Genomic DNA, 26,362 nt, shown 5'->3' on the forward strand with positions numbered 1-26,362 from the left:
TTCCTCCTCCCCATCCTGGGCCCTCTGCTATGCCTCCTTCTCCTCCTCACTATAGGCCCCTGTATACTCAGTAAAGTCATGAATTTTGTTCGCGAAAGAATAAATACAGTCCAGCTAATGATATTAAGAACACAATATCAGCCCTGCGAGGCCTCAGAAATTGAAGAAACGGAGCCTTGAGGACCCAAGATTGGCTCCTCTGGTTCATGAGAAAGGGGGGAATGAGGGGGCTATGTTCTAGTTTGGTGAGAATAGGACTGAGTTGACGCCCTGCATTCAATTTGTGCTTTTCCTGGAATTTCTTTTCTGTTCTTTCCGGAGGGGAAGGGCCGAAAAAGGACCATTCCAGGGCGCGGCGCTGGGCTTGCCACATTTGGGAGCGCCGCCTGAAGTTGGGCGCACAGCCTCCCGACGCCCTGCCGTTGGGCTGGTGGAGGCCGCAGCACTGCTAGGGTTGTATCAGTCCTCCTGTTTGCACTATTTCTTTTTGCGACCATGGCCCCGCCTTAAGTATTTCTAATTAAGAAACAAAACCTCAGGAAACCGAAACTTAACCAGCCGCTCTCGCTTCTGTAATTACGCCTGCTGACCCCCCCCCCCGCAACCGTCCAACCAATCAGACGGCGACTAGTGTCTTTGTTTAAAAGTCAACCAATCGGCGACTAGTGTCTCTGTTTAAAAGTCAACCAATCGGCGACTAGTGTCTCTGTTTAAAAGTCAACCAATCGGCGACTAGTGTCTTTGTTTAAAAGTCAACCAATCGGCGACTAGTGTCTCTGTTTAAAAGTCAACCAATCGGGGACTATGTTTGTACCGGTCTATAAAAGAGCTGTACTAAACTCCGCCAGGACCTCTTAGCGTCACCGGCAACGAGTGCACGGAGGTCCAGGTTCGAACCTGCAATAAATGACCCTTGCCGTTTGGCTTTGACTCTCGACTCTGGTGGTCTTGTGGAGGGGCCTCGCGACCTTGGGCATTTCAAGACATTTCATTCATGGATTGGAAGACTTAATGTTGTTAAAATGACAGTTGTCTCCAAATCTAGAGATTCGACAAAATCCCTACCAAAATCTGAGTAGGTTTTTTGTGGGGTTTTTTTGGCAGAAATTAAAAAACTGATGCTAAAATTCATATGGAAATGCAAAAGATCCAGAAGAGCCAAAAACAATTTTGAAAAAAAAAGAAGAATGTAGTGAGAAGATTTTTATTTCCCGATTTCAAAACTTACTATAAAGCTACAGTAATCAAGACAGTGTGGAACCAGCATAAGAACAGACATATACATCAACAGGACAAAACTGAGAGTCCAGAAATAAGTCCTTAAATTTATGGTCAATTAATTTTCAACAAAGATGCCAAGACAATCCAATGGGGGAAGAAAACGTTTTTTTCTTCAAACAAAAAAACTGGAACTCTCATAAAATGATGGTGAGAATGTAAATATAGTATAATTTAGAAAGCAATTAGTGATTCCTTAAAAAGTTAAACATGAATTCACCATACAGCCCAGCAATTCCACTCCTAGTTGCATACCCAGGAGAAATGAAAACATACATCCACACTTGTACATGAATGTGAACACAGCAGCATCGTTTGTAACAGACCAAAAGTGGGAATAATTCAAATGTCCATCAACTGGCGAAGGGATAAACAAAATGTGGTCTATCCATATAATGGGATATTATTCAGCAACAAAAGGGAACGAGAGACCAGAACACACAACGTGGATCAACCTCCAAAACCTGATGTTAAATGAAAGAAGCCATATGCAAAAGACTGACAGTCTACAGCCTGTAAGATTCCACTCATTAGAAATGTTCAGAAAAGGCAGATTATTGGTTGCCTGGGGATGGGAGCAGGAAGTGACTACAAGTGGGCACAGGGTGTCTCTTTGAGACATGGAAATGTTTTAAAATTAGACTGTGGTGCTGGCTGCACAACTCAGAGTTTACTAAAACTCATCAAATTATACACTCATAATGAGTGAATTTTATAACATGTAATATCATGCCTCGATAAAGCTGTTTTTAAAAGAGTAAAAGTTGCAAAATTTTGTTTTGACCAAAACCATGTTTCAAAGACACCAATTCTCACACGAATTCAAAAAGATTAATATTCAGACTCTGGATTAAGCTCTGAAGTCAGTGTGAGAAAATGAAATGTCTTCCGTGGCAATAATGATGTGACGTCATATTACTTTAACTATGATGTTCATACTACTTTAACTATGATGTTACTATGAGAGTAACATTTGCATACTTTATGAATTAAGCATCTATTTTGGAGTCTCCTTATAATCGGAAACATCCTTCTCTAACAGGAGAGGGTATGCAGTCAAGGGAAGTTGAGTAGACTGTCAACAGACAGATGGAATTTATCAAATGTTATGTGCCCCACTTGTATATGATGAAATTATTTCAGTATATCACAGAAGAAAATGGTAGCAAAACATCTTAACCATACAAATTGATTTTAACCGACAAATTGATTTTACTATTTGATAACCAGTATCCCTTTAAAACCATTCTTTCAATGAGCCAAACCCAGGACATTTGTCAATATCTAAATGAGTTTTACTGACAGCAAATTAGGAATCAACTTAATTGATGTTCCTTAAGAGGTATGATTTCTATGTAAGGATGAGGAAGATAAAGACAGCTGTCATTTACTTAACCTTTTTAATTCTGGAAACCGGCAATTAAAAACAAAGAAGTTAAGCATTGATCCTGCTCTATTAGTCTTCTATTGCTGTGTAACAAATATCCACAAACTCAGTGACTTACAAACACCACTAATAAATACCTCCTAGTTCTGGAGGTCAGAACTAGGCTCTGCTGGGTTTTCTGCTTACTTAGGGGCTCACAAAGCCAGAATCAAGGTGCTGGCAACCTGGGTTCTTATCTATCTAGAGGCTCCAGGGAGGGATCTGCTCCCAAACTCATTCATGTTGTTGGCAGAATGCAGTTCCGATGGCTGTAGCACTGAGGTCCCTGTTCCCTTGCTGCCTGCCAAGGAGGAGGGGTCACCCTCAGCTCCTAGACAACACTCACACTCCTTCTCATGGGGCCCCCACCACCTGCAAAGTCGGCAAGGGTGTGTCCCACCTTTCTCCTGCTTCAATCTCTATGACTTCTGCTGCCGGCCTGAGGACATTCTCTGCTTTTAAAGGGCTGGTGTGAGCAAATTCAGCCCACCAGGAACACAACCTTAATTATATCTGCAAAATCTCTTTCGGCGGGTTACCCCTGGGAGTAACACCTGGAGGCTTTTAAAAGTCATGGGAGGGGCTTCCCTGGTGGCGCAGTGGTTGAGAATCTGCCTGCCGATGCAGGGGACACGGGTTCGAGCCCTGGTCTGGGAAGATCCCACATGCCGCGGAGCAACTAGGCCCGTGAGCCACAACTACTGAGCCTGCGCGTCTGGAGCCTGTGCTCCGCAACAAGAGAGGCCGCGCACCGCGATGAAGAGGGGCCCCCGCTCGCCGCAACTGGAGAAAGCCCTCATACAGAAACAAAGACCCAACACAGCCATAAATAAATAAATTTATAAAAGTCATGGGAGACGTAGAAATCTGCCAACCGCACCTGACTGTCTTTACAGGCAAATATATGGCTCAAGTGGATGAGTAAAAGCAGTCAACGTGGAAGGAATGGCATGATTAGCAAACTCACCGCTTCGCAACTTCCTAATAAAATAATCGATTTATGCAGAGATATCAGTGAAAATGAAACGAATGGCAGATGACAGCTGAATGAGGAGCCGGAGAGCTGACCGCACCTGAGCCCACTTTAGAGAAGTGATGGCAGAGCGGCACCTACGTGTCATGTGCCTCTTGCTACAATGTCTGAACCTAACATGCTAATCCAGTTGTTGGAGCTGGCTTTCAGTTCACGGGAAATTTAGGAAGCAGAAGTGCAATTTAAATGACACCACGAGAAAGCAAACAGAGAAATCCAGAATGTGGAACACTCTACAATACAGCTGGCCCAGTTTCTTCAATACGTCAATTACCTGGGGGTGGGGGTGGGGTGGGGGACTGTTCTAGATTAATGGGATGTTATTACCAATTACAATACAAGAACAATAGTTGGATCCTGATTCAAAAAACACAAGAGTAAAAGGACATTTTTAAGTGAATCAGAAAAACCTGAATATGGACTCAGTATTCAAGTAAGAATCATCATTTTCATTGGCTGGGATAAAGGTATTAAGGTTGTATGAGAAAACATTCAGATTTTTTTAGAGATGCACATAGGGCTGAAATGCTATGAGGGGTTTGCTAATTGCTTTAAAATATTCAGGCAACCACAAAAAGAGGGGATGGACAAAGCAGGTACACAAAATGTTGAAACATATCGAATTTGGGTGATGTAAACGCGTGGGGGCTGGTTATTCTGGTCCATTTTTACCCAGGACTAAAAATTTTTATAATAAACGATTTCATTTAAGAGATTTCATTCATTGAGCATCTGCTGAGAATCAATCACTGTGTTCAGGGCTTTGCATCCATTTCCTGCTGGATCCTCACTACGGCCTTATGAAGTAGGTACCATTTGTATCCCCACTTTTATAGCTAAGAATATGAAACAACGACCAGCGTGGGGTGTAGCTGACAGACCTGCCAATTGCCCGCCACCCCAGCGAAGCCTCAGAGGCCAAGTAAATGAAAGATTTCTACATTTTTTGTTTCACAAAGCAGTTTGACAAGTTGGCTACCGCCCGCATTGGAGGGCAATCCCCCCAAACCATGCGCCAACCGCAGCATGGGGGATGCCGGAAGGTTTGGAAGGAGACAAAAGGAGGAGACAGGTAGAGGGTGAAAGATAAACAGAGGGACCACAGAAAAGCAACAAGGTGGAAACACAGGGAGACAGTCACGGAAAGGGGCGGAGGGAAGAGATGGGGAGACACTGGGGAAGAGGGGTGTGCTTGAAGGAGGACGTCACAGACCTAGAGAGTCAGACAAAGCTACTGCAACCTTGGTCCACCTTCCACTCTGCCCCACCCATCACACCAGCCAGAAAACGGGAACGTCTCGGAGCAAAGGAGGGACCAGACACGTTCAGTGTAGAGCTCTGTCCTCATGTAATTACAGGTCCGTGTCAGGCACCATTACCTTGTCCTCTCTCCTCATCCCCCAGCCCCCATCCTGTGACCTTCTCCCAAGTCAGCTCGCCAGCTCCAAGCTCAGAGTGGGGAGAAAGGGAAGGAGGAGTTATTTATTTATCTAAACCATGTTTCAGTTTTTTAACGGCCTAATTGAGATAAAAGTCACAGACCCTCAGTGCCCAGCAAAGCTGTTCTCAGTGGGGGAAAATCTGTGAGGCTGAAGTTAATAGCACGAGGGCCACGTTAATGCCACTAGGGGGCTCAGATCAGAGGCTCCTGGAGGCGGCTTCAGGTGATGCTTTAATCACAACAGAAACAACAGGTCTGGGGCTTGCACGTGTGACTGGGGGGTGGGGTGGGGGGAGTGGGGATGGCAGACGGGAAAGGGGTTACAGGAGGGAGAGTGGGGAGCAGAAAACACAAAGGAAGACAGAATCCTCAAACAGAATCCTCAATGCATTTCAGAGACTGGAACTAGAGCTGCAGGGGAGGGCAGGCCTGTCACACCCCCCACCCCAGGGCGTGTTAATAACACGGAACCACTTGCTCAAATTACACGTTAAAAAACACCTTCTCCTCCTAGCGGCCTTATTCATGAGAGCCCAAAACTGGAAACAGTCGGATGAATGGATAAATGAAATGTGGCATAGCCATACATGGGAATATTATCAGGTACAGAGAGGCAGGCAGTACTGACGCACACGCTACAATGTAGATGAACCCTGAAAACATTATGCTGAGAGAAGCCAGATGCAAAAGACCACGTGTTATATGATGCCGTTGGTTTTTTTTAACATCTTTATTGGAGTATAATTGCTTTACAATGGTGTGTTAGTTTCTGCTGTAAAACAAAGTGAATCAGCTATACATATACATATGTCCCCATATCTCTTCTGTCTTGAATCTCCCTCCCTCCCACCCTCCCTATCCCACCCCTCTAGGTGGTCACAAAGCACCGAGCTGATCTCCCTGTGCTATGCGGCTGCTTCCCACTAGCTATCTAGTTTACGTTTGTTAGTGTATATATGTCCATGCCACTCTCTCACGTTGTCCCAGCTTACCCTTCCCCCTCCCCATGTCCTCAAATCCATTCTCTAGTAGGTCTGTGTCTTTATTCCCGTCTTGCCCCTACGTTCTTCATGACCATTTTTTTAGATTCCATATATATGTGTTAGCATACAGTATTTGTTTTTCTCTTTCTGACTCACTTCACTCTGTATGACAGTCTCTAGGTCCATCCACCTCACTACAAATAACTCAATTTCATTCCTTTTTATGGCTGAGTAATATTCCATTGTATATATGTGCCACATCTTCTTTATCCATTCATCTGTTGATGGACACTTAGGTTGCTTCCATGTCCTGGCTATTGTAAATAGAGCTGCAATGAACATTTTGGTACATGACTCTTTGTGAATTACGGTTTTCTCAGGGTATATGCCCAGTAGTGGGATTGCTGGGTTGTATGGTAGCTCTCTTTTTAGTTTTTTATGGAACCTCCATACTGTTCTCCATAGTGGCTGTATCAATTTACATTCCCACCAACAGTGCAAGAGGGTTCCCTTTTCTGCACACCCTCTCCAGCATTTATTGTTTGTAGATTTTTTGATGATGGCCATTCTGACCGGCGTCAGATGATACCTCACTGTAGTTTTGATTTGCATTTCTCTAATGATTAATGATGTTGAGCATTCTTTCATGTGTTTGTTGGCAATCTGTATATCTTCTTTGGAGAAATGTCTATTTAGGTCTTCTGCCCATTTTTGGATTGGGTTGTTTTTTTGATATTGAGCTGCATGAGTTGCTTGTAAATTTTGGAGATTAATCCTTTGTCAGCTGATTCATTTGCAAATATTTTCTCCCATTCTGAGGGTTGTCTTTTGGTCTTGTTTATGGTTTCCTTTGCTGTGCAAAAGCTTTTAAGTTTCATTAGGGCCCATTTGTTTATTCTTGTTTTTATTTCCATTTCTCTAGGAGGTGTGTCAAAAAGGATCTTGCTATGATTTATGTTATAGAGTGTTCTGCCTATGTTTTCCTCTAAGAGTTTGATAGTGTCTGGCCTTACATTTAGGTCTTTAATCCATTTTCAGTTTATTTTTATGTATGGTGTTAGGGAGTGTTCTAATTTCATTCTTTTACATGTAGCTGTCCAGTTTTCCCAGCTCCACTTATTGAAGAGGCTATCTCTTCTCCACTGTATATTCTTGCCTCCTTCATCAAAGATAAGGTGACCATATGTGCATGGGTTTATCTCTGAGCTTTGTATCCTGCTCCATTGATCTATCTTTCTGGTTTTGTGCCAGTACCATACTGTCTTGATTACTGTACCTTTGTAGTATACTCTGAAATCAGGGAGCCTGATTCCTCCAGCTCCGTTTTTCTTTCTCAAGATTGCTTTGGCTATTTGGGGTCTTTTGTGTTTCCATACAAATTGTGAAATTTTTTGTTCTAGTTCTGTGAAAAATGCCAGTGGTAGCTTGATAGGGATTGCATTGAATCTGTAGATTGCTTTGGGTAGTAGAGTCATTTTCACAATGTCGATTCTTCCAATCCAGGAACATGGTATATCTCTCCATCTATCTGTATCATCTTTAATTTCTTTCATCAGTATCTTATAATTTTCTGCATACAGGTCTTCTGTCTCCTTAGGTAGGTTTATTCCTAGATATTTTATTCTTTTTGTTGCAATGGTAAATGGGAGTGTTTTCTTAATTTCACTTTCAGATTTTTCATCATTAGTGTATAGGAATGCAAGAGATTTCTGTGCATTAATTTTGTATCCTGCTACTTTACCAAATTCATTGATTAGCTCTAGCAGTTTTCTGGTAGCATCTTTAGGATTCTCTATGTATAGTATCATGTCATCTGCAAACAGTGACAGCTTTACTTCTTCATTTCCGATTTGGATTCCTTTTATTTCTTTTTCTTCTCTGATTGCTGTGGCTAAAACTTCCAAAACTATGTCGAATAAGAGTGGTGAGAGTGGGCAACAACCTTGTCTTGCTCCTGATCTTAGTGGGTTTCAGTTTTTCACCACTGAGGACGATGTTGGCTGTGGGTTTGTCATATATGGCCTTTATTATGTTGAGGAAAGTTACCTCTATGCCTACTTTCTGGAGGGTTTTTATCATAAACGGGTGTTGAATTTTGTCAAAAGCTTTCTCTGCATCTATTGAGATGATCATATGGTTTTTCTCCTTCAATTTGTTAATATGGTGTATCACGTTGACTGATTTGTGTATATTGAAGAATCCTTGCATTCCTGGGATAAACCCCACTTGATCATGGTATATGATCCTTTTAATGTGCTGTTGGATTCTGTCTGCTAGTATTTTGTTGAGGATTTTTGTACCTATGTTCATCAGTGATATTGGCCTGTAGTTTTCTTTCTTTGTGACATCTTTGTCTGGTTTTGTTATCAGGGTGATGGTGGTCTCATAGAATGAGTTTGGGAGTGTTCCTCCCTCTGCTATATTTTGGAAGCGTTTGAGAAGGACAGGTGTTAGCTCTTCTTATGATGCCGTTTATGTGGCGTGTCCAACACAGGCAAATCCACAGAGGCAGAAATTAGATTAGTGGTACTTAGGAGTTGGGGGGAAGGGGAGAATGGAGAGGGACTGCTGATGGGTGTGGAATTTCTTTCTGGGGTGTTGGAAATGTTCTGTGATGAGACTTGTTGACGGTCATGCAACTCAGAATGCACGAGAACCCACTGAACTGTATACTCGAAATGGGTGAATTTTATGCGATCTCAAATATATCTCAACAAAGCTGTTAAAAATTTAAGTAACCAATAAAGAATTCCTTTTTTGCCTTCCCTCCCAAAGTTACGGAGTTTCTCAATCTTGTTATCAGGCTAGTTTTATTTTCTGCTTTTCAGTACAAAATCAGAAGCAAAGGAGAGCATTTATATAGATGGCAGGTAACCAAACACCATGAAAGCAACGAGAAGCAGCAATAAAGGATGAGATGAAAGCCAAATCTGTTCCCCGACCAAATCCTGATGCTCAGGATGAAACGTTTCCATGTGGCTAAGGGCTCTCCCCACGTCGTCCTCAGAACGGACGGGCTACTCTTCATCTGCTTCTCCAGAGCACGCCAGCCGCCCTTTGACCACTGTATTTTGTGGGTTATCACGGAAGCCACATCTACAGAAGACTGCCTTCATAGACGGCTACTTTGTGACAAAAAGTGGTTCACAAACTTCCAAAGACTTTCCGCACCGGTTTCTGCTTTCCTTGAACAAAGGAGATCACTATAACTCTTTCTAAAAAAACAAAAAACCTCTCCAGTTTTTACCGGGTGACTTTCTACAGTATTTTACAGTCATGGTTTCCTTTCCAAGAGCCTTTAAAGAATTATCAGAGGAGGAGAACGTCAGATCAGAACAAGTCACTTCATCAACCTGGGTCTACACCTCCTTACCTGTACACGGAAGGGCGACCCAGAATTATCTCTAAGAATATTCAGTCTCAAAGGGATCAGTCAGCCTGTGTCTATGGAAATTTTTTTTTTCTTTTTTGCTGTGCTGTGTAGCATGCGGGAATCTTAGTTCCCCGACCAGGGAGCGAACCCATGCCCCTTGCAGTGGAAGCGCAGAGTCTTAACAACTGGACCGCCAGGAAAGTCCCAGCCTGTGTCTACGAATCATGGAAACAAAACTACATGCAGAAGCAGAGTTCCAGGAAACTTTAGGAAGACTTTAATTTCTTGAAATTTTAACAGAGTAATCCTCTAGTATTAAGTCAATTAAAAAACTCAGACACAGTTCCTCCGCAAACCTTCTCTGAGCAGTTGTGGGAGGCAAACAAGATGCAAAGAGACTTCCTGGTCTCTTGTATTCAACTACACGTATTTCACGGAAAAACTCTAGCATGATCCTGCTTATTACATCACTGTGGGCAAGTTAACAACAGAGCCAGATGACAGGCCAAATGATGAATCCTAGCCTCAAGAACAAAAGACTGTTTAGGAAATTTCTGGACAGTGGGAACTGATTTGGGGGAATGGGGATAAAAAAACAGTGGCCGACAGCTCTCATCTAACCCGGCCGACAGTCACCTTTAAACAAGCTGCCAGTCTTTCAAAGGCAGGTGAGAATACAGTGTCTCATTTCCTTGTGGGTCTTGAAATTCCCACCAAAGCAATTCCTGTCCAGTCCTAATTTCTCTAGGGCACTAACTGCGGTCACCTCAGAGCACTCCTACACAACCACACATCTGCATAGGCTGAGACCAGCGCTGGCCAGAGGTGGGCATGGGTCCATGAGCTCTGTGCACGCAACAGGGGGAGTCCTGGTGACCGGGCTAAGTAGAGATTCCAAATGGAGCCGCAGGAATAAGGGAAACTGATGTGGAACTGACAAGAGTGAGCAGCCAACAAAACCCATAAACCCATGAGAACTGATCGAGTAAGCCAGCCCCACACTTTGGAAGCAGACACAAGAGCGGGGTGAGGTTTATGAAGACACATGCCAACCCCCTGTGATCACGGAACGTACAAGATCAGTGAGAGAAGCTGAGGACCTCAGACGCGGGTCCAAAGAGAGCTTCTTTCTGGTTTCCAAGTACCCAATCCTTTGATTTGGGGAACCTCCCAAACTGTCTTAAAACTTACAGCCAAACTAGTCTGTTTTCCAATAGCTTACTTACAAGAGATATTATTAGGGACATAAGTAATCATTTAGTATCTTATTAATTACATGCAATTTCCTTCAGCCCCAGCTTGAGCTACAAAGCATGTAACAGCATTAGGGGCTGCATTTCTACATTATTGTGGTGCCACCCGATACCACGAATGGAATTACAGTTTGCCAAACAAACAAGCAGGCTTACCAATTTTCTGATTAAAAATCTTGTCGAAAGTGATTTCATGTCTCTCCTCGAGATACTTCTGCATCACACTCCGGATACTAAAAGAGAAGAGTGACATGTTTTTAACAATGACAGCCTCCATCCCTAGAATGGAAGATACATGATGTCTTCATTCAAGGATACTGGCTTGATGAATTTGATTTTGGTATTCATTTCACAATGTATGTGTATATCACATCATCACATTGTATACTTTAAATATAAATAATTCCATTTGTCAGTTATACCTCAATAAAAAACATGCCCAAAAGAAGGATACTGGCTTGACGAGAGATGCCTCTTACTGACACCCACGATTGCATAAACAGCTGACTAAATTTAAAGCTGGGAACACCACAGCTCCAGCTAGTACCCTCTTCCCATGACTCAGGGCCAAGCTTACATGTAGAGACTTGACTATGAAAAATAACTTAAGGACTTTGGGGAAGCTTTCCCTCAACACCACCACTTTACAAAAATATTAAAAGCGTACACACACACGACAAATTCTGCTAAATCGATGAATGAGTTTCTTTCTAAAGCAAAAGTTCCCTGGATATACTAATATTCAAAAAAATCACACTTCTATACATCAGTGATAAACCACGATAAAACATAATTAGAAGGAAGATTTCACTTACACCAGAATAAGAAACATCAAATGCCTTGAAATAAATCTTTCAAAATATGTGCAGGAATGTTACAGGGAAAAATTACAAACTGCACTGAGAGACAGTAAAGAAGATCTTAATACATGGAAAGATAGACCACAGTTAGGAATGGAAAGATTTAATACTGCAGAAACTCAAAGTCTACCCAGATTCATCTATAAACTCAATATAATTCCCATCAATATTCCAACAGGATTTTTCATAGAACACGGAACCAGATAAGCTCTTTATGAAGTGTATGCAAAACAACACAGGCTCAAGAATAGCTGAGACATTTCTGAAGAAAAGGAATGATGATAAAAGGGCTTATTATGAAGCTAAAGTAATTAAGACAGGATAAACAAACTGACCAAGGAAATGGAACAAAAGCATATAAACTGACCCACACATACATGGAACCTTGATACATAATAGAAGTGGCAAAGCAGAAAAATGGGGAAAGGAGGGATTATTCAATAAGTGAACCCCCAAAGCGATTATCCAAATGGGAAAAGTAGAACTTAAATCTCTATCATCCAATGATGGGCAACAATTTGGCATTATCCCTTCCTTTTTTTTCTTTTTTTACTTTTTGAAACTAACTGAGGTATAATTTACATGTAATGAAATGCACATTTAAGTGTACTGTTAAATGAGTTTTTCACATATAATACTCTTCTAATCAAGATATCAAATATTTCTATCACCCCAAAAGATGCTCCTTTGCAATCACTCTCCCCAAATTCTAGGATCTGAGCAACTACTGATGTCCTTTCTGTTAATAAAGATGACTTGCTGTAGTTCTAGAATTTTATATAAATAATACAATATGTTGTCTTTTGTGTCTGGTTTCTTTCCCTCGGCATAAACAAGCTTCATCCGTATTGTTGTGTGCATAAGTATTCAGTTCCTTCTTATTGCCAAATAGTATGTCATTGTATGAGTATTCTACCATTTGTTTATCTGTTCACCTGTTGACAGACATTTGCGTTGTTTCCAGTTTGGGGCTATTACAAATAAAGCTGCTTTAAACATCTGTGTATACGTCTTTTCATGGGCATGTGTTTTCATTTTTCATGGGTAAATATCTAGAAGCGAAACTGTTGGTCATATGGTGAGTTATATTGAACATTATGAGAAACTGCTGAACCATATTCAGAACTGGGTGTAGGATTTTACATTCCCACCAACAATATACGATAGCTCCAGTTGCCAATACTTCGGTTGTCAGTATTTTTACTTCTAGCCACTCTGTTGGGTGTGTGGTAGTATTTCATTTTGATTTGTACCTTAATTTGCATTTCCCTAATGAAGAATATTTTCTCCCACTCTGCACCCTGCCTCTTCATTTCCTTCATGAAGTCCTTCTAAAAGAACAAGTGTTTAGTTAATGAGTTCCAATGTGCTGATTATTTCTTTGGTAGACGGTCTGTGCTAAGAAATCTCTCACATCCCAAGGTCATGAAGATTTTAACCTATATTTTCCCTTAGAAATTTTAAAGCTTACATTTTGTTTAGGTCTAAGATCCATTTGTTATTTTTGTGTACGATGCAAGGTAAGAACCAAGGTTCTTTTTCTCCTTATAATACCTAATCGTTCTGGTATCATTTGTTGAAAAAACTATCCCTTCTCCATTGAATTTTCTTGGCATCTTTGTTGATTCAACACTAAACACGTGTAGGTCTATCTTTGGACTATCCTGTTGCATTGATCTATATGTCTACCCTTACAAAAATACTGTATTATCTTGATTGCTTTAGGCTTAGTAAGTCTTGAAATCAGGAGGTTTAGTAACCTAAGCATTCCAACTTTGTTTTATTGCTTTTGGTTTTGTTTTTTGTTTATTTTTTGGCTATCCTAGGTTCACTGTATATAAGTTTTGTAAATCAACATGGAAATTTCTTCCCACGAAAAGCCTGCTGAGGCTCTGATGGGGATTTTGTTGAATCTACAGATCAACTTGGGGGAAATTAACCTCAATAATACTAAGTGTACTATGCATAAATATGACATATTTCTCCATTTATCTAAGCTTCTATAATTTCTCTTATTACTATTTCATAGCTTTCAGTGTAGAAGTCTTGTTCTTTTCTTATAATAGCTTTCTCTGGTTTTGGTATCAAGATAATATGATTCATAAAATGAGAGGAGAATTATTCCTTTATTTAATTTTTCTGAAAGAGTTGGTGTAAGACAGTATTAATTCTTCAAATGTTTGATAGAACTCATCAGTGAAGCCATCTGAGCCTGGAATTTTCTTTGTGGGAAGGTTTTAAATTACAAATTCCATTTCTTTCATAGATATAGGGCTATTCATATTTTCTATTCCTTCTTGTACTGGTAACTTGTATCTTTTAAGGAATTTGTCCAATTCATCCAGTCTGTCAAATTACTGAAATTTGATCATATTTCTTTATTGCCCTTTTAATGTCCGTAAGATTTAGTGACAGTTCTTCATTCATTCTTTATGCTGTTAAACTGTGTTTTCCTTTTGTTTTCCCTTGATCGAACTAAGCAGACGTTTATCAACTGTACTGATCTTTAGTTTTTGTTTCATTCATTTTCTTCTATTATTTATATTTTATATTTCATTGATTTCCACTCCGTTATTTAAATGCTTACAACTTACATGTGGGATTAATTTGCTACTTTTCTAATTTCTTAAAAAGTCACATCACTGAATTTAAACATTTCTAATATAATCATTTAAAGTTATAAAATTTCCTCTGGGCATTGATTTAACTGTACCTCACAGATATTAATAGTCTGTTTTCATGTTCATTCAATTCAAATTATTGTCTAATTTCTCTTGATTTTTTTTTCCTTGAACTGTAAGTTATTTATAACTGAGTTGATTCATTTCCAGATATATGGAGAGGTCCAGATATCCTTCTGTTATTGAATTTTGGTTTAATTCTGCTCTTCAAAAAGCACTGGAGAGGGCTTCCCTGGTGGCGCAGTGGTTGAGAATCTGCCTGCTAATGCAGGGGACACAGGTTCGAGCCCTGGTCTGGGAGGATCCCACATGCCGCAGAGCAACTAGGCCCATGAGCCACAACTACTGAGCCTGCGCGTCTGGAGCCTGTGCTCCGCAACAAGAGAGGCCACGATAGTGAGAGGCCCGTGCACCGCGATGAAGAGTGGCCCCCACTTGCCACAACTAGAGAAAGCCCTCGCACAGAAACGAAGACCCAACACAGCAAAAATAAATTAATTAATTAATAAACTCCCACCCCCAACATCTTCTTTTAAAAAAAAAAAAAAAAAAAGCACTGGAGAGAATTAAAAGACAAGCCACAGACTGAGAGGAAATGCTGGCAAATCATATATCTGATTGAGGAACTGTATCCAGCATATATAAAGGATTTTCAAAGCTGAAGAATAACAAAACAAAAAACCCTCTTAAAAAAATGGGCAAATGATGCATACAGACACTTCACCAAAGAAGATATGTGGATGGCAAAGAAGCATATGAAGAGATTCTCAACAACATTAGTCATTAGGAAAAGGCAAATTAAAATCACAATGAGATATTACTATACTCCTATTAGAGTAGCTAAAATCAGAAAAGACTGACCTTATCACGCACTGGCAAAGACGTGGAATAACCAGAATCCTCATACACTGCAAGTGGGAATGTAAAACGAAACAAACACTTTGGAAAACAATTGGGCAGTTTCGTAATAAGTTAAACACAAACCACTATAAAATCCCATCAATTCCACTTCTAGGTATTTACCCCAGGGAAATGAAAGCATACACCCATACAAAGACCTGTACATGAATGTTGTCAGCAGCTTCACTCGTGATGATCAAAAACTGGAAACAACCCAAGTGCCCCCAATAGGTGAACAAATGGATAAAAATGAGTGCATATCCATATAATATAATAACATTCAAAATGAAAAGGAATACATTACTGATATAACATGGGTGGATCTCAAAAAAATTATTCTGGGTAAAAGGAGCCAGATTTAAAAAATAAAAAAAAAAAGTACATATTGTTTGATAACAAAGAGGCAAGAGCAAACTTTTGGAAATGATATATACAGTAGAATTAAAAATATATGTATTGATATTTGGTCTCTGTCCTGCTTCTTGGCACAGAGCTCCTAAAACCGGTGGAATTTCCTGAGTGACAGGAATGTCTTATTCATAAGGAGCCCTTTTCACCCATACCTGAGTTTATGCTAATGAGGTGACTTGGAAAAACCCTAGATAACTTCAGGACAGGAGTGATCGCCAGAGGAACCAATCATGTGATTAGACGATTGGAACTTTCAGCCCTACCACCTGATTTCCAGGAGGCTAGAGACTCAGTTCAGTTACTAACAGCCAATGATTTCATCAATGGGGCCTGTGCAATGAAACTTGAATAAGAACTCTAGAACGATGAGGTCAGGAGAGCTTCCAGGTTGATGAACCCGTCAATGTGCTGGGAGGGTGGCACTCCTGGAGAGGGTGTGGAAGCTCTGTACTCCGCTTCTTCCCATGAGACCTTGCCCTACGTAACAACCACTTTGCAGTTCCTGAGATGTACCCTTTACAGTAAAAATAATCATAGGCGTAGGACTTTCTTGAGTTCTGTGAGTTGTTCTAGTGAAATCTCAAACCTAAGAAGGTCATGGGAAGCCCAAAATGTGTGGTCAGTCAGGCAGAAATGCAGGTAGACCTTAGACACATACTGCAGCTGGCATCTGCGGGCAGTCTTGAAATATGTGTAGTTTATTTCACATGAATTACATCAATAAAGCTGGAGATATTATCATCATCATCACACCACAAGGATGCAATCAGCAAAATCCTGGGTGTGGGCAACTCTACACAACAGATGACCCAGTTTCTTCAACAAAAAATTTCAAGAGGGAAAATGACAGGGAACCTATAGTTCAAAAAAGACTTGAAAGAAATAACAATCAGGTGTAACATACGAACCTTATTTAAAACTCAATTCAAGTAAAAAAAAATTTCTTGTAAAAAAACTGAAGAAATGTGAATACAGATTGAATATTTTATGATATTAAGCAAGTATCACTTTTTTAGCAGTAGCAATGTGTTATGCTTATGTTGGGTATTTTAGGAGCTCTTATCTTTTAGAAATACAGAAATATTTACAGATGAAATGATATATACCATGTCTAGGTATGCTTCAAAATAACCTAAAGGAAACAACGTATGGATGAAACAAGATTGGTTACGTGTTGATTATTGATAAAGCTGAGTGGTGGCAGCAAATTTATTGTATGATTCTCTCCTGTACATGTTTGAAATTTTCATTACAGAAAGTTTAAAAAAATCAAAATATGGCCTCCAGATTCCTGGACCATTACTTTACATGCCTCATCAAAATAAGCATATATACTTACTATGTATAATACTATACCGATTGGGGGCATAATGGTTTTTTTTTATTTAATACCAACTGGTTGGTGATATACCAACCCTACCTGTCATGACCTACTGGGGTTCTGCTACATAAATGCAAGGTAAGTATAATAAATATTGTATCATAATTTAAAAATTTTTTCTACTACTGAAGTAGTTTAAAGAGCAGATATCTGCTCTCTACTGGCCAAAGGATGACTGTGGATACCTCCCATTATTAAAAGTCTCTATATTCTATGTGAAGTTTAATTCTGTTCTATTCTGATGTCCAAAGTAAAATGCGTCTAAACAAATATTTCAAATAATATGTGACACATCACCTAAAAAAACTAGTCACACATCAGGTAGTTGTGAAGATTAAGCAAGATGGCTTTGTTAGAAGCCCTGCCTAAATAAGAGCTGTTATCGTTACGACCGTCAAGAAACCCAAAAGGCAGGCTTTTTTTAAGATAGGGTAACTAAGCAATCATACCAAGATTCAACTCCCCCAAAAGGAGTTTTCATACTGTCAGCTCTTCCCAAGGTTCCTCGGTTCACCAGATCTTTGGCAGAAAAGTCTTGTATGCAATTTGCATAGCATTAAACAACAGCACGTGAGACGATCTATATTCAGGAGACCACAGCCCAATTAAGCTAAATGTGAATTCCTTTGTGTTTTTTCCTCCAATATTTTGACAATCCACATCCTGTTTTTAATGCCTTTTCTTTTGCAATATATTACCTAATATTAAAGTGACACTAAACATAATTGAACTTCTCTGGCAAAAAAAAAACAAAAAAACAACCACACCATCAATACAAAAGTTACCCCGAACAGATACAGTATGAAGGATGAACAAAGTTATGGGTTCATCAAGTTTACCTAATCAGAGTTACTAAAACTTTGTGATCTAAACCGTCCCTTCAAATTGGTTACAATAATCATTTTTGAATCCATTTATCTTTCTCTCAAAATACGTTTGTATCAGCAACAACAGAGAAGCAGCTTCATTTGATGGCTACCTTGCTGTCTGTGTGGAATAAGCATCAGAGGATGGGAAAACTGGAGCCAAGCAGAGTCCGTGGGAGGGCCAGGAGCATCCTCCTTGTTCCTAAGAGCCCTTTTTCATGGAATTCTCTCATTTAAAAGATCCCAAGGCATAGCAGCACTATTTACAATAGCCAAGGCATGGAAACAACCTAAGTTTCCATCAAAAGATGAATGGGTAAAGAAGATGTGGTATATATATATATATATACAATGGAATATCACTCAGCCATAAAAAAAGAATGAAACAATGCCATTTGCAGCAACATGGAAGGACCTAGAGATTATCATACTAAGAGAAGTAAGTCAGACAAAGGCCAATACCGTATGATACCACTTATATGTGCAATCTAAAATATGACACAAATGAACTTATCTACAAAACAGAAACAGACTCACAGACATAGAGAACAGACTTGTGGTTGCCAAGGGGGAAGGGGAGAGGGGGAGGGATGGATTGGGAGTTTGGGATTAGCAGATGCAAGCTATTATATAGAGAATGGATAAACAACAAGGTCCTACTGTATAGCACAGGGAACTAGACTCAATATACTGCGATAAACCATAATGGAAAAGAATATGAAAAAGAATATATATATGTGTAACTGAATCACTTTTCTGTACAGCAGAAATTAACACAACACTGTAAATCAATAAAATAAATTTTACTGATTTAAATCAATAAAATAAATTTTACTGATTTAAATCAATAAAATAAGTTTTTAAAAAAAGATCCCAAGGGGCTCACATTTTGCCCAATGTCCAAACTCGCTGGCACGTTATGGGGAGCATTTCCAAAGAGGCCCCAGGCTACCTCATCAACCATACCTTCCCTCTGTCCTCACACGGTAGCCACGCAGGATTTCTTCACTGCTCTGTAATTCTGTTAATGCCATTCCCACTAATGCCTCTCCTCACGTGAAAACCTGCTCAGCCTCCAGGATCCAGGTCAGGGTCACTGGCCTTCGCCAACCCCTACAGAGGCAAGCCCTCTTACTTCGGTTTCCACTGCGTGTCAGGCACCACTGTATCACTTCCCACAGTGTATTGTAAACATACACACCTCCGTATCCATCGCCTGTTCACTTAATCACTCGTTCATCCAAGAGAGGAAGTGTCTCCTTTCCACGAGCCAGGCACTGTGCAAGACACTCAGAATACACAGTGGGTCCACCCGGTCTCTGCCCTGAAGGGGGCCATGTCTAGAGGGGTGACAGTGGAGTAAGCAGGGAGTCCCAACGCAGTGTCACAGGTACGTGTCAACAGGGGCAATCACAGGGGCCTACAGAGTCTAGTGCAACACAGTTGAACTCCGGATCCCAAGGGGCCCCTGGCAAAGATGAGGTGACAGAGAAAGCAACGGGACCACTCGTGCAGCATCTGATAAGCCACGCCAGCCTGCACCGAATAATTGAAGGAAACGGACAAAGGACAGCAGCAGGTTAAAAAGAAACACACACAGAGAAAACTGCCAGACAACATACAGCGTCCACTTTTGGACTCACTTATTTTTCTAACTACGCGAGAATACCTAAATTACCACCCTTGAGATTAATGTCCAGCTTTTCATGGCTTTTTTTTTTTAAAGCAAACACTTCAGGACTTCCCTGGCAGTCCAGTGGTAAAGACTCTGCGCTTCTACTGCAGGGGGCTCGGGTTCGATCCCTGGTCCGGGAACTAAGATCCCATGTGCCTTGCAGTGTGGCCAAAAAATAAATAAATATATAAAGCAAACACTTCCTTTACAAGGACTGACAGATGACATTTTGTTTCTACAACTGGCAAAAATGCTGACTTGGATACAATTGCTGAGCTTCCTTGTCTCCCTCCCACAGTTCTTCCCTAAGACAATGTGAACCAGGCCAGAACCTCAGAGAACAAGCACTCTCTAGGCAAACAGATTTACAAAGTAAAACTTGCTCCGTATAAGATCATCCAGTGGAATTTTTCAACTACTCATCTTTTAATTTGGTACGTGATACCACTTATCACACAAGAACTCTTCATCTGTGTCATGTATTCATTCATTTTCTCCTTTATGGTTTCCAGGTTTGGGGTTCACCTGGGACAGCCCTTTATATCCCAGAGTAACAAAAATATATTCTCTCATGTTTTTCTATTTTTAATATTTTGATGATCATCTCATCAGAGCTCAGGAATTTATTTTTTTTTACTCAGGAATTTATTTTTTTACAATGTGGAGGGGTTATGACTTTACCTGATGGCCAGCTATCATGCACAATCCCTTCCCCGACAGACTCAAAATGCTACCTTTGCTCACAAGCCAAATTCCAATTTTACCATATAAATGAATATAAATATGCATACAAGGAGATTTTTGCATGCGCTGCCACTTACGTGTCTTATGTGCCTGAAACGAGACTTATGTGTCTGTGCCTGTAACAAGACCACACTGTTTTATTTCCTATAGCAACGTTTTATATTCGGTAGGGCAGACCCTTGCTGTTTAACTTTTTCAAAATTTTATTGGTTATTTTTGCCCTTTTTTCTCTTCTAGATGAATTATCACATTCTTTAAAATTCTCACGTGGATTCTGATTGGGATAGGTTAATTTGAAGAGAACTGACATCTTTTCAATACTGAGTCTTCCTGTCTAGAAATATCTTGTAACTCTCCCATTTATCCAGAATTGTTTTGACTTCTCTTAAAGTTTTGTTTTTCTTCATACCAGTCTTATTGGTAAAATGTTGGTGAGGTCTGGTTTAGAGCAACACATTAGAAAACACTTCTTTTAAAGAAATTATTTTGAGGGCTTCCCTGGTGGCGCAGTGGTTGGGAGTCCGCCTGCCGATGCAGGGGACACGGGTTCGTGCCCCGGTCCGGGAAGATCCCACATGCCTTGGAGCGGCTGGGCCCGTGGGCCATGGCTGCTGGGCCCGCGCATCCGCAGCCTGTGCTCTGCAACGGGAGGGGCCACAGCAGTGAGAGGCCCGTGTACCGCAAAATAAATAAATAAATAAATAATTTTGAAATGTTTTGACAAGTTAATAGTCACATAATTTAAAAACAGAAAGTTGTTAAAGTAACCTCAGTGAGAGAGAATTACATTGCAGAGTCTCATTAGGCATGGAAAGTATGCTTACAGGATAGATCATCTTAAATAGCATGCTAAATGTAAACATCAGAGCTATGATTTAATAGATATTCATGACTGAATGAGGCTCAGTGAAGTCTTCCATACTCAGTGAGTAAATGGATACAGTAAGTTTCACGTCTTAATATGCTTTCTCTCTTGGATAATCTTTTTCCATCTTTTTTTTTTTTTCTCATCCTTCGATGAGGAGTCTTCCAGTCAAAAGGTTGTAAATCTGTCCACACGACTTGGATGAGTCAGAACTCTGGTTGCAAATGCATTTATTACAACTCTATCCATATCTTTGCAATCAGTGTCACAGAGGCTCTCTTTCAGTCATCTAATGCAGTTTCCAAAAAGCACATCAGCCTTCCTTCAGTCTGTTATTTGAGATGCTGGACGTTCTGTATCTCCATACGATGTGTCACAGGAATTTATATCCTAAGTCACCAGTGCTGGTTACACGTGACATTGGGACAACAACGAGGTTATCGTCAGCCCTACCCGAAGACAGCCTTGATCCTCACACAAAGCGATCTTCTCTACTGGTTTTAAAAATTCTTGTAAAATTTTTCAAACATGCAAAAAGTAGGGCTTCCCTGGTGGCACAGTGGTTGAGAGTCTGCCTGCCAATGCAGGGGACACGGGTTCGTGCCCAGGTCCAGGAAGATCCCACATGCCGCGAAGCGGCTGGGCCCGTGAGCCATGGCCGCTGAGCCTGCGTGTCCGGAGCCTGTGCTCCGCAACGGGAGAGGCCACAACAGTGAGAGGCCCGCGTACCGCCAAAAAAAAACATGCGAAAAGTAGAGAATGGTAGAATGAATGCCCATAACCCGTCAATCAACACCTCAGGAACAGTTATCAAGATTTTAGTCTGCTACGTTCATCCTCCCCTTCACTTTTCCTCCGTTTTTTTAAAGCGTTTTAAAGCAAATCTCAGACTACATGTTGTTTTACCTTTACTACTTCTATCTGCATTTCTAAAAACTATGGACATTTTCCTTCCAATAAGCATGATCCGTTATCACTTCCCAACCCCACCCTGGAAGTAACAATAAATCCTGAAGATCTAATACCCATTTCCTAAACCAAATTTCCAGGATTCTCTCAGAGGTGTCTTTCATACAGTTGGGTTTGAATCAAGATCAAATCAAGATCCACACATTCATTTGATGATTATATCTCTGAAATCTGTTTTACTCTCGAGCACCTGTCCATCCCCACCACCCACTTTTTATCTTCATGCCAGTGACTTACTGAGGAAACCAGGACCGCAGTCCTGGAGGAAAACCCCCCATTCTGGATTTGCCTGTTTGCTTCCTCATAAGGTCACTCAATCTGTTCTTCTACCTCCGTGTGTCCTGTGAGCTGAAAGTCAGCTCTGAGCTTGAGTCCGTGCAAGTCCACCTTTGGGGGCAGGAATACTCACTACATAGTCTTCATATTGCCCCATACAAGGGGACGCATTTATTTCTCCTCAGCGTTGGGGAGGGGCAAGTTCCCCCCTCCCCTTCTTGAGTTCCTTAGGCCGGTCTAATAATTAAATGGACACAAGACAGAGTAACAGGAGAAAAGGACAAATTTAATTCATAGGTACAGAAGTCTCACAGAAATAGGACCTAAAGAAAGGACCAAAGCAGGTGGCTTTTATACTTCTTAGACAAAGAAACAATAAATCTGTGAAGAACCGACAAGACAAAGACATTTGGGCTTCGGGTCATAAATTAGTGAAGAAGTAATAACAAGGTTTGTTTACACAGCCTTTTCGCGGGGCCGAATTTGCCATCTCTGGTGATAAGGATGGCTCTCTACCTCCTGGGGCGGGGAGGGTACCTTTCACATGGGAGATTTATTTCCTGCTTTCTGGAGACAAAGGAGGGTCAAAGTGTTCTTCTTCCATTGGCTGTTTCTTAAGTAACCTTAATTCAAAATAATCAGTACGCCACTTTGGCCTATTTTGGGGTCGGTCTGTCCTGAGCCCCAACGTTAGTGATGTGAAAATTCAGATGGTGAGAGTCTGACCTCTCCACTTAAAATTCCCCCACCTACCTTTCATTTAGTGGTTTCATACACTGATGATCTTTGCCTAAATCAATACTTTCAGTAAACGTTGCAAAACGATGATTTCTTTTTCTAATTCCATCATTCCTTCTGATTTGCTGCTATTCTTCTGTAAAGATGAATCTCCCATGACCAACGAGGGAGTTCTGGTTACCTTAAAATGTAGTTCGTACTGAAAGGTAAGATAAATGCTTAATTCTTTACCTTTTTCATTGCCGCTTTCCAGAGACAGAGTTGGTCCTCCATTTTCACTGCCAGTAGTGATCAATAAGGCGTTTTACCTGGGGAATTTCTTTTTCGGGGAGTGCAGGTGAAGAAGTTGAGCTGTGGATTGGGTCACTAAAGTGTCTCTGACAAACAGAACCCCATCCCAATGTGAGCTCAACGACCTTTCTGTATGAAGGTTTAATAGGCAACCTGCTTCATTTATTTTCTACCACAATTTAGAAGGTACCACTAACAAGATTAATAAATGTAACATAAAAAAATCCTTATTGCATCTAGAGTAACTGACAAGTATGTTCAAGCCAAAGATCCCCATTTACCTACAGACAGGGAGAGACGTGAATTTTAATTTTGCTTTTGAAATACGGGTGCATCTGAAATTACAAAAGTGTGTCTGAGGTAGGAAAATAATGAAAGTATCAATATATGTAAGCTACTGGATCACCTCATCAGATCCCTGTAGTAGATCACCCAACTGAACGAAGACAATGCATTTCAAACTGTGTTACTAGCATCTGAAATTGACAATGTTCCGCTACCCAAATCCAAGAAACTTCTTTGTTTAGAAGATTCATGTGGCGGAAGGCAGTCTGAGGTTGTCTATTAAAATGCACAGAATTTGAACTGAGGCTCAACTGTGCCGTTTGCTATCAAGGTGATCCTGAGCAATTAGCTTCTCTCTGAACCTGAACTTCCTCCTAAAACGGGGATGATGAGTATTGTGGAGCCGTTTCCAAGAATCTGAAAATAAGGGCAAAAGCTTGCTCTCGGAGAATGAAAATTTTAAATCAACACATAACACAAAGGGCAGAGAAATGCCAAAGGCTCCTCGGCTAACAAGCTGTGGCTTCAGTTATTTGAGATGCGGGACGTTCTGTATCTCCATACAATGTGTCACAGGAATTTATATCCTAAATATAAATTAGGATCAAATCCAGTGGGGGCCTGGCACCAGTGAGAGCAGGAAACATGAATATGTGGACAGGGGCCTCTCACTGTCAGGGAATTCCAGGATTCCACATCCAGGGTAAAGCCACCCCCTGGAGAAATGACCTGGTCCCAGCTACTGCAGCTGCCGAGCCAGGGGGCTAGGCCTTCTGACCCCTCCAGCCACAGGCCTGCGCCACCTGTGTCACCTTCTGAGGACAGCGTCACTTCCACGAGGGCCGCCTGCAGGGGAGAACTCTCAGGTCATGGGGACTTCAGGCACAAGGCTCCTGAGAATGAGTGCTGAGTGTAAAGCAGCAAATCGGACACTCCACCTACAGTCTGGCTTTTCAGGTAAATCGACCATGTGAGTCAGTGCACTTTGAGGGGTGGGAGCCTCTGCCTCATCGGATTCTCAAAGGGGTCTTTAAATAAGAACCACCGGGCTCGAAGAAGAGAAGAGAAGAGAAGGCGTTAGTCGGGCCGACTCAGCTGATGGATGTGAACTTCACAGTAAGAGGCAGAGAGAGACTCAGTGCCATGACAGAATCCAGTTTCTGAGTCTGAAGGGCAGGGGGAAGCCCCCAGGACCACAGGAAAGACACTGGTGTCCGAGGAGAGTACCAGCTTTCCCCCAAACAGACAAAATACCCCTCTCATTGTCTCCACATGGACAAGTCTGGAGTAATTTTCTTTTTTCTTTTTCAAATGTCTACCAACTACAGAGAATAATGGTAAAAACTAACAAGAAAGAGTCAATACGTGTAAAACCACAAGGCGCTATATACAAGTATTAGTGGGATTTTTTGTGCTCTGAATTCAAATCTCTTGCATAAATATGAAACAGATGACCATCAGATGTCATTGGGTTTAACAAGTTAACAGTCAGACCTAACTTAAGCCCAGCAAGTAGATCTCCCATCCTGATCATTTTAATACTGATCCAGTTCACACCCCAGGTCTGGAGACTGTTTCTTAAGAGCAGGGAAAGAATGTTATCAGGTTAGAACCACTGAGGCCCTTCAAAACTGGAGTCTGGCTTTTTCTACTGTTCTGCCACCATCTATCCTATACCAGAGACTTGTGAGACACCCATAGGCCATAATGTTTAACTTCAAATTCTGATCTTACAGGAAGGAGCGTCCAGCCTCCAGTTCATCAAACTGTTCCAGCATGACATGGCCAGAGAAAATAAGCTTCTCTTACAGAGTAACCTGAATTGTAAAAAAATAATTAATTTGAAATACCAATCCCCTCTCAAGCAGGGCACTTTATTTAAAGGACACAAACATAAAGAGGCTGGCTGATTTTCCACGTGGAATTAAAAAAAAAAAAAGAAAGAAAGAAACCAAATGATTAAACCCTAAGAAATCCCCGAACACAAAACTCTTACAGTTTTTTCTTTGGAGGGGCGGGGGCGGGGGTGGGGGTGGGGGCTATTAACATAAGCATCCTCTCATCCCTTGCTTAGAACCTACTATTGTGCAGAGAACACCTTCCCCTCCTAGCCCAATTCTACTTGGGATGTTTTGCATAAAATAATAAATTTTCCTCCACAGCCACTGGAAACAAAACAGAAGGAGCGGTTCCAAAATGGAACACAAAAAGAGAGCAGGAAAACTTTACACTCTACTCTACGCTTAATGTTGTGGTGATTATTGCGTAATCCCTGTCCCAGTTAGGGTATCATTATGAGAAAAGAAACAGTACATGTAGGTGAGAAAAGCAAGGCCTTTTATAGATGAATATGATATACTACCAAATGTAAAATAGCTAGCTAGCGGGAAGCAGCGGCATAGCACAGGCAGATCAGCTCGGTGCTTTGTGACCACCTAGAGGGGTGGGATAGGGAGGGTGGGAGGGAGACTCAAGAGGGAGGAGATATGGGGATATGTATAGCTGATTCACTTTGTTATACAGCAGAAACTAACACACCACTGTAAAGCAATTACACTCCAATAAAGATGTTAAAAAAAAAAAAAGATGAATATGAAAGTCCCTTGACCTTTTCTATTAGGATTAGTTCCATT

The 26,362-nt window shown here is 41.0% G+C and overlaps 1 protein-coding gene across 4 annotated transcripts in view; it reads right to left on the reverse strand.

Moving 5' to 3' along the window:
* GRK3 (G protein-coupled receptor kinase 3) overlaps nucleotides 1–26,362 on the reverse strand; it is a 133,469-nt gene that overhangs the window by 98,801 nt on the left and 8,306 nt on the right. For 2 of the 4 annotated variants that reach the window (XM_030860673.2, XM_060311192.1), the window contains exon 2: nucleotides 10,944–11,020. The exons of the other annotated variants lie outside the window; for them this stretch is intronic. In XM_030860673.2, the coding sequence (XP_030716533.1) occupies nucleotides 10,944–11,020 (77 nt within the window). The remainder of the gene's footprint in view (nucleotides 1–10,943; nucleotides 11,021–26,362) is intronic. 4 annotated transcript variants of the gene reach the window in all.

Source organism: Globicephala melas, chromosome 13 (assembly GCF_963455315.2).
Source record: "Globicephala melas chromosome 13, mGloMel1.2, whole genome shotgun sequence".
NCBI lineage: Eukaryota > Metazoa > Chordata > Mammalia > Artiodactyla > Delphinidae > Globicephala > Globicephala melas.